The sequence below is a fragment of the Rhodnius prolixus genome, unplaced genomic scaffold, assembly GCF_049639745.1.
Source record: "Rhodnius prolixus isolate KJV_2025 unplaced genomic scaffold, Rpr scaffold_9, whole genome shotgun sequence".
Classification (NCBI taxonomy): Eukaryota; Metazoa; Arthropoda; class Insecta; order Hemiptera; family Reduviidae; genus Rhodnius; species Rhodnius prolixus.
This window is the reverse complement of record NW_027411604.1, coordinates 19,787,873-19,804,644: the sequence shown is the minus strand read 5'-3', so window position 1 is coordinate 19,804,644 and position 16,772 is coordinate 19,787,873. Positions and strand designations below refer to the sequence as shown.

The following is a 16,772-nucleotide window of genomic DNA, read 5'->3' as shown; positions in this document are numbered from 1 at the left end:
TCTCATTTCTTCCCCCATCCGATAATTTTCCTTAAAAGCTAAGTAGAGAAACGACAGAGAATCTAACAAATCTTTAAGAATTCCTTGTTAACATATTAAATCAACAACCTAAGATCGTTAATTGTATTGCACAATATCGAATAAAAATTCGATCAATTTCTCTTCTTAGCTTTCTCTATTCATCCACAATTATTAGGAATGGTATTTAAGCACAATACGGTTTGGGTAAAATTTGAATACAAAAAAAAGTTGTTTTAAGTTCAGATACGTTTGTAAAATACTGACTTCTTATTATACTGAAATAACTGTTGTCTAATAGAAGAGTATAGCCATTTATTTATAATAAAATCACATCTTTACTAACCTCGAATTTTGTCCAAATATATCCTTTACATTTTCTAACACCAGGCGAAGCTTGTATAAGATGATGTATTGTGGGATGCGAAAGACCAAAGAAATCTGCCCCACGACCTTTAGTATTGACTACTTCAGTTCCAAGGCATGTATTAATTAATGACAATAACATAGAATGGCACTGATCAATAGATGTGCTAACAAGTGGAACATCCAAATCAGTATCAGCGACAATCTCAAACCTAAAATATTAGAAGAAACATATAAATCAGCAGTTACTTGGTGTTTTTGCTAGATTTATTTTAAAAATGGATATATTGTAATGTTAAAAATATGGTAAAATTAACAGATCCCGGGTTCGGATCTAGTACTGATCATTATTAAATTTTCTCTTCTTAGGAGCTTCTTACAGCTCACTATACGGTGATGGACAGTGTTGTTTATAACGAGAAAACATTGTTCGGAGGCCGGCAATGACTGAAAAAAGCTCCCGGCACCAATGACGCGCAAAAAAAAAAAATAGTAATGATAGTAGCTTTAAGAATGTTAAATTAAAAATGAGATTATCATTATTCAAGTGATCTAAATAGTTGAGATACTAAGTAAATTACCGGTATTTTTTAAATATTCAAAATAAACTTTAGCCTTTTAGGCCAATGCACCAGCAAAGAGATGATAAGTGTCATAACTTAAATATATATAAATATAGTATTAATAAGTTTACCTAGGTGCTTGTCCTCCATCCATAACCTTACATGTGTACACACATTGCTTCTCTGGGTCTTTTAAACTTCCATAAATGCGCGTCGAGCAGTAACCGACAGGGTAAATTAGATCTTCTGTGTGGTAATCAGGCTTTTCACATACCTAATAATAACAATTACATGGTTACTGGTGGTTTTATAAGAGATCTGAGTATTTTTACACGAATTTTTAGCTTCGTAGGTGTTTGTGAGACTTTAAGGGCTTTTAAAATTTAATTATTTTTGCTGGCTCAATAAAATTCCCGAATTGGTAATAATTTGTAATTTGGTGAATGATATTCACATTTATTACGTCAACGGGCTCTCTTCTCACACATCAATATCTTAGCAATCCTCTTCAAAGCCAATTCTTGAAATAAGTAATAATTGGGATTCACTCTCAGTAGTAATAAATGAAATATTTTCAAAATGGATCCAAAATTCATCTTTATTTACAAATTTAATTCATAAACAAAGAATGTACTTAATATTGAGTAAAACAATTCTTAATAAGTATGTAAGATTATGCGGGTATGGTTTTCATAATGAATTAGAGGTTAGCTGACTGCATAAATTGTATGCTGACGGAAAGACGAACAGCTTAGACGTTTGAGGCTAACTAAACTTAAGGCGATTTGAGGCCTACAGCACTGGGCGAATTTATACACTCTTTCCCAGTATTAAAATCAGTCGGTTCTTCTATGGGACATCTCTCCACCTAAGGCCCTTCAATTTGAGCTGGAGATATAGTTACTTAGGGCTAGCATGCTATAGATATTCAATCCCATTAGCCTCACTATTATGATGCCTTCTACTCTAAAATGTTGGATGATTTTTTTTGCATCGACTTCTTGCCCATTAGCACTGACATCAGAAATTGACAAAATATTCTTTGTATTTACGGGAAGGATGGACGAAAGAAAATCGTTCATATTTCCCAACAAAAACTAGTATGTAATTCTCATGAAATTTTGTTACATTTTTGTTAAACAAAAAAATTAATAAAAATATATATATGTACCTCGCCTAAACTGTGAACTGTGAAATCTCCTAGAACAATAGGAAATATGGGTTTGCCACAAGTATCCAATGGTATTGATTTTACAATTTTTTTCTTTCTGATGCTTGGCGGTTTCTTGTGTGTTTTTGCTGCTTTGGAGGCCTCTGTAAGTAAGAGTAATAAAGTAAGCTTACTTTCTTTCTGAAGATATTATGAAAGGAAATGTTTGTTACAAATACCTGGAATATTACTTGAGTCTACCATTACTTTTTCACTTTTCTTTTTACTTAATGCCTTCCTACTATCGTTAATAATTAATGGCGTAGAATTTCTATATATTTCTGGCTCTATAATTAGAAAAAAAATTAAAATACAACATGACAATTACTTATTTTAATGTACCTGATCGTCAGGGGCTAACATTATTTCAAGTTTGAAAATTAATAAACCTGAACTATCACAGCTCTATAAAAGCCCTATCTCACAGGGTAAATTTCTTTATAGACTCTTTATCATTTCCATTCACAACAATAAATAAGTTTTAGATTCAAATACCAGAATTGAAAATCAATTGAAAAAGGAACATATACGAACCACTAATTGGCTGGTACTGTTGCAATTTTTTGAAAAGATAATTTCTTTCTTCGATTAGAAGAAGTGTTTTTTCTTGAAGTAAAGCAATTTGATCACTCAAAGCAGCATTTTCCTTAAATTGATTGAGTTCAATCAAATGACATGTTCTTACTTGAAATGAGATTATTTCTAGTAAGCTGTAATACTTACGAAAATTAGTTCCTTAACCAATCTCTTAATTTTTCTGTATTTAATCTTATATTTATCACACTGAACACTATCTTTAGACAATGTGCTAATTTTCGAATCTGCGCTCAATGAAGAAGTTAAACTAAATTTTGAATTTTTTGAAGCCAACATTTCCAATTAGTATAGATAAATTTCAACAATTATAATCTAAAACAAAACTTCAGATTACCAAGAATTGTCTTACTTTTAAATATCCACAATATTATTAAAAAAATATATGTGCTTGATACTCACTAAGCTCTACTTTCACATGTCTTTGCCCTATTCTTTGATTTTATTTGTGACGTTCGAAATAGGTAAATAATTCTCCGAAAATTAAAGAAAAGACCTCGCAATATAGCACGTAACATCCACTGCAGGTTAAGTTTATTTTTATAACCTAATTTTGGAACTACAGAATAAGTACATGTTATGAAACCTACCTATCAGGAAGCTCTTGTTTTGAGTTACTTTTGAGTGTTTGAGTTCCTTAAGAAATTTGGGAAAGTGGATATCCCTATCTGGGCTTTAACTCAATGAACTTGGAAAGGTTTTTTTAACTAAAAATGGTAAGGGTGATATTTTATTTTGATTTTTAGATTACTGACCTTTTGGAGGATCTATAAAACAACCTGTTTAATTTTATTGTTTATTAGTTTACATTACTTCAAAGAAAAGAGTTTGCTCACGAAGATAGCATATGGTGTTGTGGTTGGGGAAGAGTTGTGCATAAGAAAGAAGAACTAAATGGGGAAGGAGATAATTCCAGGTACACTCAATGATTGTCAAATTGCTATTTTGGTTTCCATTTGGAAATGATAATTATTTTAACAGTATTTACATTGTAGAGATTCAATGGAAACGGAAGAAGTTGAAGAATTTATTGTAACCGGTTCAATGGATAACACACTTAAGTTATGGAATATCAATAATGATAATAACTTAGACAAAAAATATCAAATGGAAGGCCATTGCTTCGGAGTTGTTTCGTTGGATGTCAATTCTGATTCAACTAGTAATGCTAAATAATTCTTAAAGATTAATTTATTATGATTTTTTTTTTAAATAATGTTTTTCTTTTTTATAAATTTCAGTGATTGTAAGTAGTTCGTTGGATTCAACAATAAGATTATGGAATGTAGAAGACGGAACCTTAACGAAAAAAATAGAAGCTGGACCATTAGATGTGTGGACCGTAGCATTCTCGCCAGATAGCAAACATGTTATATCTGGGTGTCATTCAGGCAAAATCAACATATATGGTGTGGAATCTGGAAACGCAGAGAGTACTTTGGATTCAAGAGGAAAGTTTATTCTTAGCATAGCCTATGTTAGTTAATTTCATATTGCCTTTTGAGTTTTGTTCGTATTTGTCTTAATATTATTAGTCAAAAAGAGAGAAAGAAAAAATATATTTATTTCAATGAGCATTACATTCCTTTCGTAAAGTATTATATCTAAATTTTTAGAGTCCAAATGGAAAATATATCGCTAGCGGGGCAGTTGATGGTATAATAAATGTATTTGATGTAGCAACTGGCAAATTAGTACATACCCTTGAAGGACATGCTATGCCAATTAGATCACTTTGTTTCTCACCTGATTCAGATCTTCTGCTTACTGCTTCAGATGATAAACATATGAAGCTGTATGATGTGTAAGTATTACTATTTTATTTCTTTTAGCTTGTACATTTGTTGTGTAGATGCACAAGAAAAAGTCGACATCATATGGTGTCATTTGATGATGTCTCATATGGTTTTGACATGGTGTGATTTCAGTTTTTGAGGGCAAAGAGAGTGTTATTAAAAAAAAAAATCTAGCGTTTGCTATCTCATTTGAATTCTTATCTATATCTTTTCTTACCTATATCAAAGAGTCGTTCTGCGCCAGAGTTGGATCGAATTAATTTAGAAATGACGAAAAAAGTGTGTTCAGTTTGCCCTATGGCTTTATAAAAGTACCTGAAACATTTTTCTTTTGGAGGGTTATTTTGCAATCCGTTGGAAGTCTGGAGAATTGAGATGCTGAAAAGCATGGATTGGGCAATGGATGATTCTAAATCGTATCGCCCCGAGTGTTTGTTCTTTGTTTTACCGGACTGTTTAATCTGTATGTGTCTAAAGAGCTTCGTCAGTACTTCAGCTCAATTTGTTTGAAGAAAGTTTCGCCATTTGAAACTGCAATACACAATTTTATTGACTCCGTAAATATAGGTTCTAATTACGTCGCTGATATCTTTATTGATATTTATGGGAGCGTTTGATAATATCTGGAGGGATAGCTTACTCGGAAGCTTAGAGTTATGAAGTGCCAATTTCAATTATCCAGTTAAGCACAACAATATTTCCTTAAGTGGAGGTCGGTGATCATGAAATAAGTCTTTAAAAAGTCAAGTCTTAAAACGAGTATTTCCGGTGAAAGATCAAAATAGAAAAGTGTGGTACGTCACAGAACCTACCTTTATAAAAAATAGAAGTCCTAATTGGGTTGAACAAATTATTAAGTTAAAAGATTTTTCACATTAGAAGAAAGAAGTAAATACTTTCTTTATCTTAAGAATATAACGTTTACTGAATGTACGTAAAGGTAGAAAATGACTACAATTCCCTTCATCGAACCTATAGAACTTTTATGTAAAATATTATTCATAATAAATAAAAAAATATGTGTTTTGTGAACAGTTAATGCGTGAAAAAAAAAAAAACAAAGTTCTTTGAAATTAATTATTTATTGAACATATTTAAAAGATGTAGTACATAATAAATTTAAGATTGATACATTAGAATAATATTGCTGCACCTTTCTGAAGGTAACTTTTAAATAGTTCTTAAAATTATTTATGTATAACAATTCACGCAAATATTTGTATCGCCATTTTATTTTTTGAGGGGAACGTGTAACTGTCGCTGCTTTTATATTGTAGAAAAAACTTAAATTCAGTGTAAAATTACGACTCTTCTCTTTCAAAAAATAAGTCAAGATGTTATCCTCATTTCTTGAAAATTAAATAATCTAAAAAATCCTAACAAGATAAATCTAATAATTTGAGAATTAATTCGGACAGCTTATGAGTTTCAGAAATTTGCCAGTGAAATAATGAAAGGTTTTTGAAATTCAATATATTTATTTATAAGGCATTTTCTGCCTCCAGAACTAATTTCCCTCTTACAAACTCACATTGTGTTTTCGGCTTTGTTGTTTTAAAAGTAAATTTTAATTCTAAGCCCGCCGAGAAAGGTTATCTACGCTTGAAAGTTGGTTCGTTGTTGCAAATAGAGAAGACAACTTTTTAAACTTTGTAGGACTCTAATTTTTAAGGCATTTTAAAGAGAATCTATTTTGATTGGTTCATATAATTTTTTTTTTCTCGAACGAGGGAAGTATCTTTAAGTTTAGATCTCTTTAGCAAGTAGGGCTGAGTTTACTCTTGATATCCTTTCTGTGAGTTGCTGAACCAACTTAAATGCACACATTTAAGTATAACTACTTATAATTATTAGTAATATATAAATAAGTTTATAAGACGTTAAAAATATAAATACAAATTTGTTTTGCAATAAATATATCCACACATGCATAACAAAAAATATAAATATTCTGTTTCTAAGATTTCTTTAATTTTTTTGATAAAAAAAAATACATCACTGATAGTCCTAATACAACAACCAACTAAAAAAAAGAGGATTTCCGGAGCAGGTTAAATATTTGATATGTATGTAAGTATAATTTGTTTTTATTTTTTTAGACACCAAGCTAACGTTGTAGCAACATTATCGGGACATGCTTCCTGGGTTCATAGCGTTGCTTTTTCACCAGATAATACACATTTTGTATCTGGTAGTTCTGATAATACAGTTAAAGTTTGGGAACTAGACACAAGATCCTGTTTGTATACATTTCGAGAACATACTGATCAGGTAAATTTAAATATGTATTTATAATTTTTTATACTATTAATCAGATTACAGTGCTTACAAGCATGAATATTTGTTTAATTGTATTTTTAGGTTTGGCAAGTGAAATACAATCCTGATTCAAATAAAATTGTATCGGTCTCGGATGATCAATCAATCAATATATATTCTCACGCAATTTCAAGAGACAACAGAGATGATGACGAGTATTTATTGTAAATATTAATTATGTATAATGTATTTTATTATAAATAACATAAAGAAAACTTTGCACGGTTTAAGTTACTTTAAGGTAGTTGATTAAAATTAGGTATTTCATGAATTCAAATAATATTATATTAGTTTATTTTAAATATTTTTGTATAGTAATAATAATTTTTGTTATGACCTGCTCAAAATAACTGTACATATATAATTTTTTTTAAATTGATTTTAATATCACTGTTTATTTTTTAATTACCCAGAATTCTTTCTGAATATAGGTTGCGATTTTTATTGCGACTTCTCAAAGTCAGTCATTTTTTAGTAAATTACTACATTTTCTGATACTCTTTTCCACGTTATCTTAAGTGAGACAAATCCCTATAACTGCCAGGCTCAGAAGAAAGGTAAATTAATGACATTAAAATGGTGACCCATTTCTCCAACAATTTTGTTTCTGGTTGCCTTACTCAATTCGTACTACTAACTTGTGCCTTTGATATTCAAGTTTCAACATTATGGGCGTCCTTTCTCTATACTCTAGTTCGAGACGACTAGAATTCAGAAAGAAGTGCTATATAGGGAGGACAATGGTCAGGATATTTACATATACTGACTTCCATGTAAATTTTATTTTGGAGGGGAAGGGGTATTTTAAAGTTAAAAGAGTAAGCTAGGCAACAATCTATCTCTGATGTGATGAGTAACGATTCTTAACAATTAATTCATTTTTATATTCTAAAATAAAAAACAAGAAGTGTCTTTATAGTATAATATTTACTTAAAACGATAGGTAAGATCGCGGTATAAATCTAAACTCTACTTACAAACATAATTCGTTCGCCTCAAGTGATTAACCCGGCATTGTGTTAAAACCTTTCAATTTGCCGAATAATGAATTATTTTGTTAGGCCAGTTTTTAAGAAGAGATTTATATTGAATAGATGACCAGAGGAAAAAAAACCTATTTTTGTACTTTTGTGGTAAATGGCTTTTTTCCAAAAATGATTTATTACAGACTACTCTATACTTTGAAGTATTTAGTAAAACATACAGTGTGCCAAAAGATCTGATATATATGTAAATAATCGTAAGATCTACTTTAGCTTTCTTTGGCCTCATCATTTATTTGTTCAAGAATATAGGTCTTTCTCGAGTATTCAATATTTTAACGTCGAAAATTAGATTCTATATTTAGATATGACAAATCTTGGGAAACGCTGTCTCTTCTGGTTTGGTTGAGCGTTGTAGACTAGTTAGGGTGTTGCTCGTAGCGACGCAAGATCCTCTGTAGAAGCGACTAATCTTCTTGAGAGGAAATATTTTGAAGTAAGAACAGCTAAACTATTTTTCGAGCGAATCCATCTGCGAAAGAGGTCCGAGTAAACACACCTTCAATCATGGATTTACCACTTTGTCCGCTCTAATGGTATATTAACCAATAAGAATTTAGTACAGTAACCGTGGTAATAAGTTTTATATGTTGATAACAGTAATACTCGGTTTAATCACTGCTACAGCTTATCAATAAAAAGGAAATATTTCTCATATGACTAGATTAAATGTTTTTTTTCTTTTCTTTTTTTAATGCAGATTGAGTTTATCTCTAAACTTTTTGGTGTGCATTTGAATACACCTTTATTGTTTCTTATATTCGGTTCCAAAATGCTTTAATCAAATCTGAACCTCTTTCGCCTATCATAATAGTTGGCGCATTGGTATTACCACTTACCAACGTGGGCATAATTGAGGCATCTATCACTCTCAAACCTTTAATACCATAAACTCTAAGTTCAGGATCAACTACAGCATCTTTGTCTGTTGCTGGTCCCATCTTGCATGTTCCTACTGGATGGTATATTGTCACCGAATATTGTCGTATCATACATTCCCAGTAATAGTCCGTATATCTTGGAATACTTTTGCAACTTGGGAATGGTTTATTGTAGAGTTGACTACCATATTTCTGAAATGCTTTAGTTTTGCTCATAGCTAGAACAATCTTGACACCTTCTACTAGAGTTTTCATATCAAATGGATCAAAAAAATAATTTGGATAGATTAATGGGTAATCAAATGGATTTTTACTACGAAGTTTCAAAAAGCCTTTACTCTTTGGTCGCAACAGTACCGGTATTGCGGACCATACGTCTTTATTGTTGATCGGTTCAAAAACTTCTTTATAAAATTGTTCAGTAATACCATGAGCTTTCCAAAGTTGCGCTCCACCATCAGAACTTGTAGAACCAGAAACAAAATGGAATTCTATATCTGGGAAATCCTCAGTTCTGTTAGCGTATTTTGTGTTAACAAAAGCCAGACCTTCCACACCACCTAATACTGTAAGTGGTCCATCACCAAACATGGCGTATCTTATAACGGCAGGAACATTTTCATACCGATTCTGTACTAATGATACTGGCTGATTAACTAGGAATGTTAAACCACCAAGACCTATATGGTCTTGTAAATTGTGTCCAACTTTCAAATCTTGAATTACTGGAATGTTCATTTCTTGGAGATGCTGTTTGGGACCAACTCCAGATAACATCAATAGATGTGGTGATCCTACGGTTCCAGAAGATAATATTATTTCTTTAGATGCATGTACGATATGTTTACCACCATCACGCATGAATTCAACTCCGTGTGCAACTCTTGTATTTGGATTTATGAGAATTTTGGTGACGTGAGAATTCATAGCTATGTGAAGGTTTTTTCTCAACCTGACTGGTCTGAGAAATGCTTTAGCTGTACTACAACGAGCCCCTTTTCTAATTGCACCTTGTGCAATCATAAAGCCACTTTGATAACGGCCATTAATGTCACGGTTTTCATATCCCATTTCAGTTCCCGCCTGAACAAACGCTGCAGCCAATGGTGTGTGCCATGGCGCTTCTTGAATTGTCAAATATCCTCCAGTTGAATGATACGGCGTTCTAGATAAATATGGATTTCTATTATCTTCAGATTTTTTAAAATAGTAAAGAACTTCTTCATATCCCCAGCCTGGATTTCCAAGTGATTCCCAATGGTCATAATCTTTTTTATTCCCTCTAACATAAAGCATATAATTCAGTACACTGGAACCTCCTAGGACTTTACCTCTTGGCCAGTTACAACGTTTGTTACCCATACCTACAAGCAGGCAAAATTATCTGTCAATGAATTTGTCTATGTGATTCGATATAAAAGGTTGGCGAATATGTAAAATAAAGTTCAAAAACATTATACCGAGACAGGCTGTGCCTTGAGGTTCAGATTTATATTGCCAGTCCAATTTTGTTAATTGTAAATATGCTGCCAGTAAGGGTACATCTGATATTTCTGTTTCATCGCCTCCAGCTTCCAAGAGTAACACATTCCAGTTATTTACTTCAGATAGCCTGTTAGCAACTACAGCACCTAGATCATACAAATTTTATGTTAAGCACAATATTTTATATTTCATTATTTAAAATATTTTTAATGCTTCCTTCATTAGCTAGATTTCTGAATTGAATGTACAATCTTTGAGTATATGAGAGATTGATTAACAATATTGGTTTCATGTTTATTTGGAATTTCACATATACTTTAAACTTATCCACCATGTTAAAATGATATACATTTTTTTCTGCAAATGTAATTATTGTAAAATTTAGCACAAAAACTAAAATTACTGCGGCACATTGAAGGATTCTAGTTTCATAGATAATTTAAAATTATAAATTTGAAAGTCCCATAAAACTTTTGAGATATGATAAAAACAACTGAACAACAAAAGAAAAAAAAATCTGTGAAAAATTACTTTATAGACTTGGTAATATTAAAATTAGAAGTCTTCGGCTCTGAAGTTTTTTGCTCAGGTGCTGTAAGTCCTTGTGGATAAAAATAAACCGAGTAGATGCATGATTTAAAAAGATTTGTTCATTATTAATAAAGAACTTCACTAGCAATTTTTTTTTTTAAATTTCAAGCGATGATAATTGAATTGTTGAAACTGAGAGATAGAGGGAGAAAATGGGTTTCTACAAGTATAGCATCATTAAGTAATATGAAATAATTTACCTGCAGAACCTGCTCCAACTATAATAAAATCGTAAACAGAAAAAATTTGCGAAGTTTCAATATTGATTGGCCTTGCTTCAGGATCCATATTATCATATTGAAAATAAGCGATAGCAGCAACTAACATTGGTACAAACCATGCAACATTTGATACTACGTTCGCTGCACCAGCTATGGCCGCAGGAAGACCTCCTATCACGCTACTCATCTTCAAAAAGAATACCTTAAATGAAAGACAGAAAAGTAAATTTTAGATTTAGTAGAATGTTGCAAGTGAGAAAAAAAAAAATAAGTCAACATATTTTCAAATCTACAACTTGTTTCATTTCTTTGTTCAAAATTTTAGAAGCTTCGAATCTTCCAAGACCAACCATCAGTTTTATAAACACAAAACTAAATTATTTCTGTTTTACTAATTCTTTAATTTTATATTAATTAAGAGAGAGAGACTCACCATGTAGAAAGTTAAAAACAATAAGACGAGACAAATTGCATTAAGTCAAAAAATTTCAAGAATTTTCTATAATTCTGATCACTAGCTCGAACAAACTGGTTGTGAAGTATGAGACTTTCTAGATAGTATACATTTGGTTATATTGCTTTTACGATTTTTTTCTATTCTTAGTAATCTCTAGTGCTCTTTATATTTAATCGTTAGTTAAAATCATTATTTATATTATGTTTAATTAGAATAATGCAACTTCCTTATCATCTAAAAGTTATATAAGGAGGTATTTACAAAACAAAAATTAATAAAATAGATTTTCTCCAGCAACTGGTGATTACCCATCCTGATAATGAATACAAAAAATAGCATGAAAGTATTAATTTTTATTACTTCCTTCTAATTGATGCAAAAAAAAAAAAAAAAAAAAAAATAGCATTGTTAGAGCATAAGCTTATAATGACTTCATTCCTAGGGGTATTATTGTAGTATTTATAAGAAAGAAAAGCTTGTGTGGTACACCAACAAGATATTTTGTTTCTTTAAATTATATACTTCTACAAAACGTGCAGTTACTTCGACAAATTCCAGTAGGGGATCCTACTGAAGTTGTAGCCCTGTAGCATACCTGCCTTAAGCTGTAAGGAAAGCCAATTCAAAATATTCTTCAAAAAATAAAACATTGCTTTCAACAGTATTTACTAGAAGGTCATGGAAATAATTTTTATTGTATTATGACATTATTTTGAGTGTTAATGAGTTAGGTGGTCAGTCCTGTTGCTTTTAAATACTTGTTCCTATCTGTGAAAACAGTTGCGTTTCCGTCTGAAATACAATGTGTATTCATTTTATTTTTTAGTTTTGTCTGAAGTTCATTTAGATGAGATGAAGCCATTGCTTTTCATTATTAGAACTGTTATTATAATTTCCCGTCATTGCAATAATCTTTATTCCTATCGAGAAATAAAAATGGTTCGGAAATTTATGTCTTGGCATGATCGTTAAGTATAGTGTGCTGATATCGCTGGCTCAATATTACAAGGTTCTAAGTGACCAGAGGCAGGTTTAGAGAAAATCAAATTTCAAATTTTTATTCTACTATTTTTAGATAAGTTAGCGCCGCAAAATTGAGTCTAACTGTTACTTACTAATGTGTATACTAAAAAACAAAACTGAATAATCCCATTTTCGCCTTACTTAGATTAGATTTAATTAAATATGTTTCATCGTACAACTTTGATTCTGAAAATGTAACATACAACCTTGTAATATTGAGCCAGCGATATTCTAAGAAAATGTTAGGCAATAAAAGCAACCTGTCAAAGGTGTGACAATGTAAGGTTCTTATGGGAATAGAGAATGATGGTTTAGTCATAAAGGAAGTTATAGAATGTTTAGAATTTTTCGCAACAGTCTTAAAATTTGTGTACTAAATATTGTACTAAATATGTACCAATTGTGCACCAGTGCCTGTTTTATATTTTAATAAATATACGAGAAGTTAGTATGTTTAGAAGAATTCTTCTAATAATTACTTACTTAATTAATTACTTAATAAATAATTACTTGCTGCATGTGCTTTAAAGTTTATAATAATGAATTTTTCTTTCTGGACTAAAGATATATACAGGGTGTATACGGAGGAGTGGTCGAAACTTCGGGAGGTGATTCAGCAGCTCAAATGCAACAAAAAATATTCTCTTCACTTTGGCCCGATTCTCAATAGTGTCCAAGATATTTGCATTTTTAACTTTTTTGTCGACATTCGCGTTTTTCGCCATAAAAACGGCCGTAACTTTTCTATCCTTTATCCTACAACAAATCTGCTTATTCCAAACGAAAGAGAATTAAATTTCCTATAAATTTGCTTGGTACAGAGCCTCAAAACGATTCTTATAACAATGCAATTTTTACTTGAATGTCTAAAAATTTCGTTCTCGATGATTTTGGTTAAAATTTTCTACTGCATTTTCTCAATGGTTAATGAATCAAGGAATCACATAATTTCAGAAAAAGTTGCGCATTTACTCGTATTGAGCTTCAAGATCACATGGTTTTTTTTTTGGTTTTTAATAAAACCCTACCCCGAACAGAGGGGTGTAAATGCAGAAAACCCATATGATCTTGAAGCTCAATAAATGCGCAACTTTTTCTGAAATTATGTGATTCCTTGATTCATTAACCATTGAGAAAATGCAGTAGAAAATTTTAACCAAAATCATCGAGAACGAAATTTTTAGACATTCAAGTAAAAATTGCATTGTTATAAGAATCGTTTTGAGGCTCTGTACCAAGCAAATTTATAGGAAATTTAATGCTCTTTCGTTTGGAATAAGCAGATTTGTTGTAGGATAAAGGATAGAAAAGTTAAGGACGTTTTTATGGCGAAAAACGCGAATGTCGGCGGAAAAGTTAAAAATGCAAATATCTTGGACACTATTGAGAATCGGGCCAATGTGAAGAGAATATTTTTTGTTGCATTTGAGCTGTAGAATCACCTCCCGAAGTTTCTACCACTCCTCCGTATACACCCTGTATAGTTATGTAGAATATAAATTGGTAGTTAGACGTTAAGCCCCACCTGAAAAATTAGGTGATTACTTTGTGTTTTTACTTATGTACACATACATAAAGAAAAAAACAATTTAATTCGCAACATTTACTACCAACTTGACAGTTTAACTAACATATATTAAATATGAAGAATGACTCACTATGTGCAGACTAAAAAAAAAAAAAGAATCAGAAGAGAATTGCAGTGAAAGTAGCATTGGACTTCTCCCCAGTTGGGAGCAAGTTTTTAAATAGGTCAAAATTTTCAGTTTCATTTTAGTATTGCAATACTACGTAATGTATTTGTGAGCTGGGGTAAATTTGAGACACTTGCATCCTAAACTAGATTCCTCTTTTACTTAAATTATACTTTCGTTTTCATTTTAACACAAATTAAGTTACTTTCTTAAATAAGAATTTAAGATTGTGAATGACGCATTAGGTCTTTACACACTACACTACAAATAGTGTACGTGACTAACATAAAGCCAATTACAGAAAGTTGTACGACACACTAGCATATCATCATAGTGCTCATACTTTAATCATGAGGCAAACCTTTACTACCAGGCAATAGACCACAAGAAAGTGGCACAGGGTTAATCTTGGAGAGTGAATTATTCCGGACCATACCGGGTAGGTCATCACTGGATGGGTTCTCCATTCAGCCGATCACCGCGCAAGTCAACAGTACTGCATAGTGCTAAATAGACAATATGCAGATATTGTTTCAGTTATATATACATAAAAGGTTTATCATTGAATGGATAATAATTCACAGAATTAATTAATTGGCCATTTTGGTTAAAAGAACCTTTCAAATTGTTGAAATTCACTCAGAAAAATCAAACTTTATTCCCTTACTTTCATTTTTGCAAATGTATCACACAACAACAATTAAAAATTTCAAATACACATCCTCCAAGTGTCCATAAAAATTAGAAAAGATATGGTGAAACTGTGGCCCATTTTGTAATTTCTACAATATAGCAGAGATTTGAAAATATAATATTCTGAAAATTAAGAATACTTGCCAATCATTGTCTTTGTTCACCCTTTTAAAATGATCATGCAAAAAATATAGAACATCAGCTTTGGCTTTCAAAAGAGTTTAAGTATATGCTTTTTGTGGAGGCTTTGAGTACTAATTGGTTTTTGTGAGAAGTCTTCGGGTAAGTTCTTTAGTGCTTTGAAATACCTTAACATCTTAGTCCCACAGAAGGTAATAATTAATGCAATAATTTTTTAATTATTCATATTTTACGTAAATTAAGTTACATTAAGAAGTACGAGTATACATAATACAAATATATATAAATTTAGTTTACGACTACAAAGCAGTAAAGCTTCTTCAAATAAATAGTCTGATACTTGAAACATGAGAGGCGTCTGTCATCTCCTTTTTTTGACTTCCGTTCGCTGAGGGTATCGCGCGGCAAGTTCCGCCTCAGACATGAGCGGGGTTATCAGCAAGTATCAGAGATAGAAGCTGAGGGATTAGTAAGTTAGGAAGACCAGATAAGTGAGAATGAAATGAGAAAAAAAATGATTAAATTCCGTTTAGAAATATTTCAAACACCCTTTTAATTTTTGGCACCTGGCGCATTTGCACGTTGATAAAAATAATTCCTGCGCTACAGAGTGTGAGTTTTTATGTGAATTCGAATAATTTATTTAAAGGAAGGCAGAAGACAAGATTTTATTTGTTGGTTTACATAAAATAAGGGACCATACTTGATTAAATAACTGAAGAAATTCTTGCAGTAAAATCTTTTTATTAATATAACGTGTTAGCCATTTTAATAGAATCCTACTACAAGGTAGACAATTATGTTTTGAAACCGAACGAGGATAAATAGATCATTTTAACACTTTCCCATTGATGAAAGTTGCAAGAGATAAGTTGTTAAGATATGTGCTTTCGTCTAGGTGTGCACTTGTAAAAAAACACGTAATCAAAACAGGATAATTGACTGAAATTATAAACTTTATACCCTTTTAAAAATCAAGAAGGATTTCAACCTGAATGTTTTGAGTACAAAAAAAAAATTCTGAAATAAAGTTTGTTAATTCTTGCCCCAAAAAATTGATTTCTAATTATTAACTATCTATTATTTTAATTTATTTTAGGCTATTGGTATTTAAACAAATTAAAAAAATATATCATAAAAAAAATGTGCTTTATAAATTATAATAAAACTAATCTTCATTATCTCGGTGAGATGAGGTACTGTAATTGGTGTAGAGCAGGTCCTGTCTGTGATAACAGCTATTCAAGGGTAAGTTTAATACCTTTATTCTCGATCGGCTAATGTAATTCAGGAACTACTAAGATGTACATTTTAACCACGATGAAACCTTTTATTATTATTATTTTACTCATTTTCTAAGAGAAATAGATTAAAAGGAGTAACAAGAAGAACAAATAAAAAAGATACTCGAAGGATATTAATAAATTAAATATTAAATGTTAATATTAATACAAATGACAATTAAATAATATTATTTGTAATGATTAAAAAAAAACAAAAAAAATCACTTACTTTTCTTTCAGGAGTTAAAGACGCTAAGTTATAAGAAGACGTAAGTGGTACAAGAATATCATGATGTGTCCAGCACAACTGACTAAACTGGAATGAGCTTTAGGAACAAACTAACGGCTTAACTCGACTAACGGGACTTATCACCATTATTTTTCTGAACGTGTT

At 31.1% G+C, this 16,772-nt stretch overlaps 3 protein-coding genes across 4 annotated transcripts in view; 1 reads left to right on the top strand and 2 right to left on the bottom strand.

Annotated features, from left to right (window-relative positions):
* LOC141454624 (transforming growth factor beta regulator 1) overlaps positions 1-3,481 on the bottom strand; it is a 4,804-nt gene extending 1,323 nt beyond the window's left edge. Inside the window, exons 1-7 of one of the 2 annotated variants that reach the window (XM_074129065.1) lie at positions 3,154-3,481; positions 2,881-3,077; positions 2,692-2,803; positions 2,337-2,444; positions 2,119-2,261; positions 1,079-1,221; positions 365-596 (exon numbers count right to left, since the gene is read on the bottom strand). In XM_074129065.1, the coding sequence (XP_073985166.1) occupies positions 365-596; positions 1,079-1,221; positions 2,119-2,261; positions 2,337-2,444; positions 2,692-2,803; positions 2,881-3,030 (888 nt within the window). In that variant the 5' untranslated portion in view covers positions 3,031-3,077; positions 3,154-3,481. The remainder of the gene's footprint in view (positions 1-364; positions 597-1,078; positions 1,222-2,118; positions 2,262-2,336; positions 2,445-2,691; positions 2,804-2,880; positions 3,078-3,153) is intronic. The other variant, XM_074129064.1, reaches the window with a different exon arrangement.
* The window catches only part of LOC141454627 (uncharacterized), a 23,742-nt gene extending 16,486 nt beyond the window's left edge, over positions 1-7,256 (top strand). The window contains exons 5-10 of the mRNA XM_074129068.1: positions 3,553-3,667; positions 3,747-3,913; positions 3,993-4,228; positions 4,368-4,555; positions 6,647-6,818; positions 6,909-7,256. Coding sequence (XP_073985169.1) covers positions 3,553-3,667; positions 3,747-3,913; positions 3,993-4,228; positions 4,368-4,555; positions 6,647-6,818; positions 6,909-7,034 — 1,004 coding nt within the window. The 3' untranslated portion in view covers positions 7,035-7,256. The remainder of the gene's footprint in view (positions 1-3,552; positions 3,668-3,746; positions 3,914-3,992; positions 4,229-4,367; positions 4,556-6,646; positions 6,819-6,908) is intronic.
* LOC141454622 (glucose dehydrogenase [FAD, quinone]-like) lies at positions 7,250-16,772 on the bottom strand. The gene is made up of 4 exons (XM_074129058.1): positions 16,608-16,772; positions 11,067-11,289; positions 10,251-10,421; positions 7,250-10,154 (listed from the first exon to the last, which is right to left on the bottom strand). Exons 2-4 carry the CDS (start codon positions 11,272-11,274, stop codon positions 8,665-8,667), a joined length of 1,869 nt encoding a protein of 622 aa, XP_073985159.1. The 5' UTR covers positions 11,275-11,289; positions 16,608-16,772; the 3' UTR covers positions 7,250-8,664.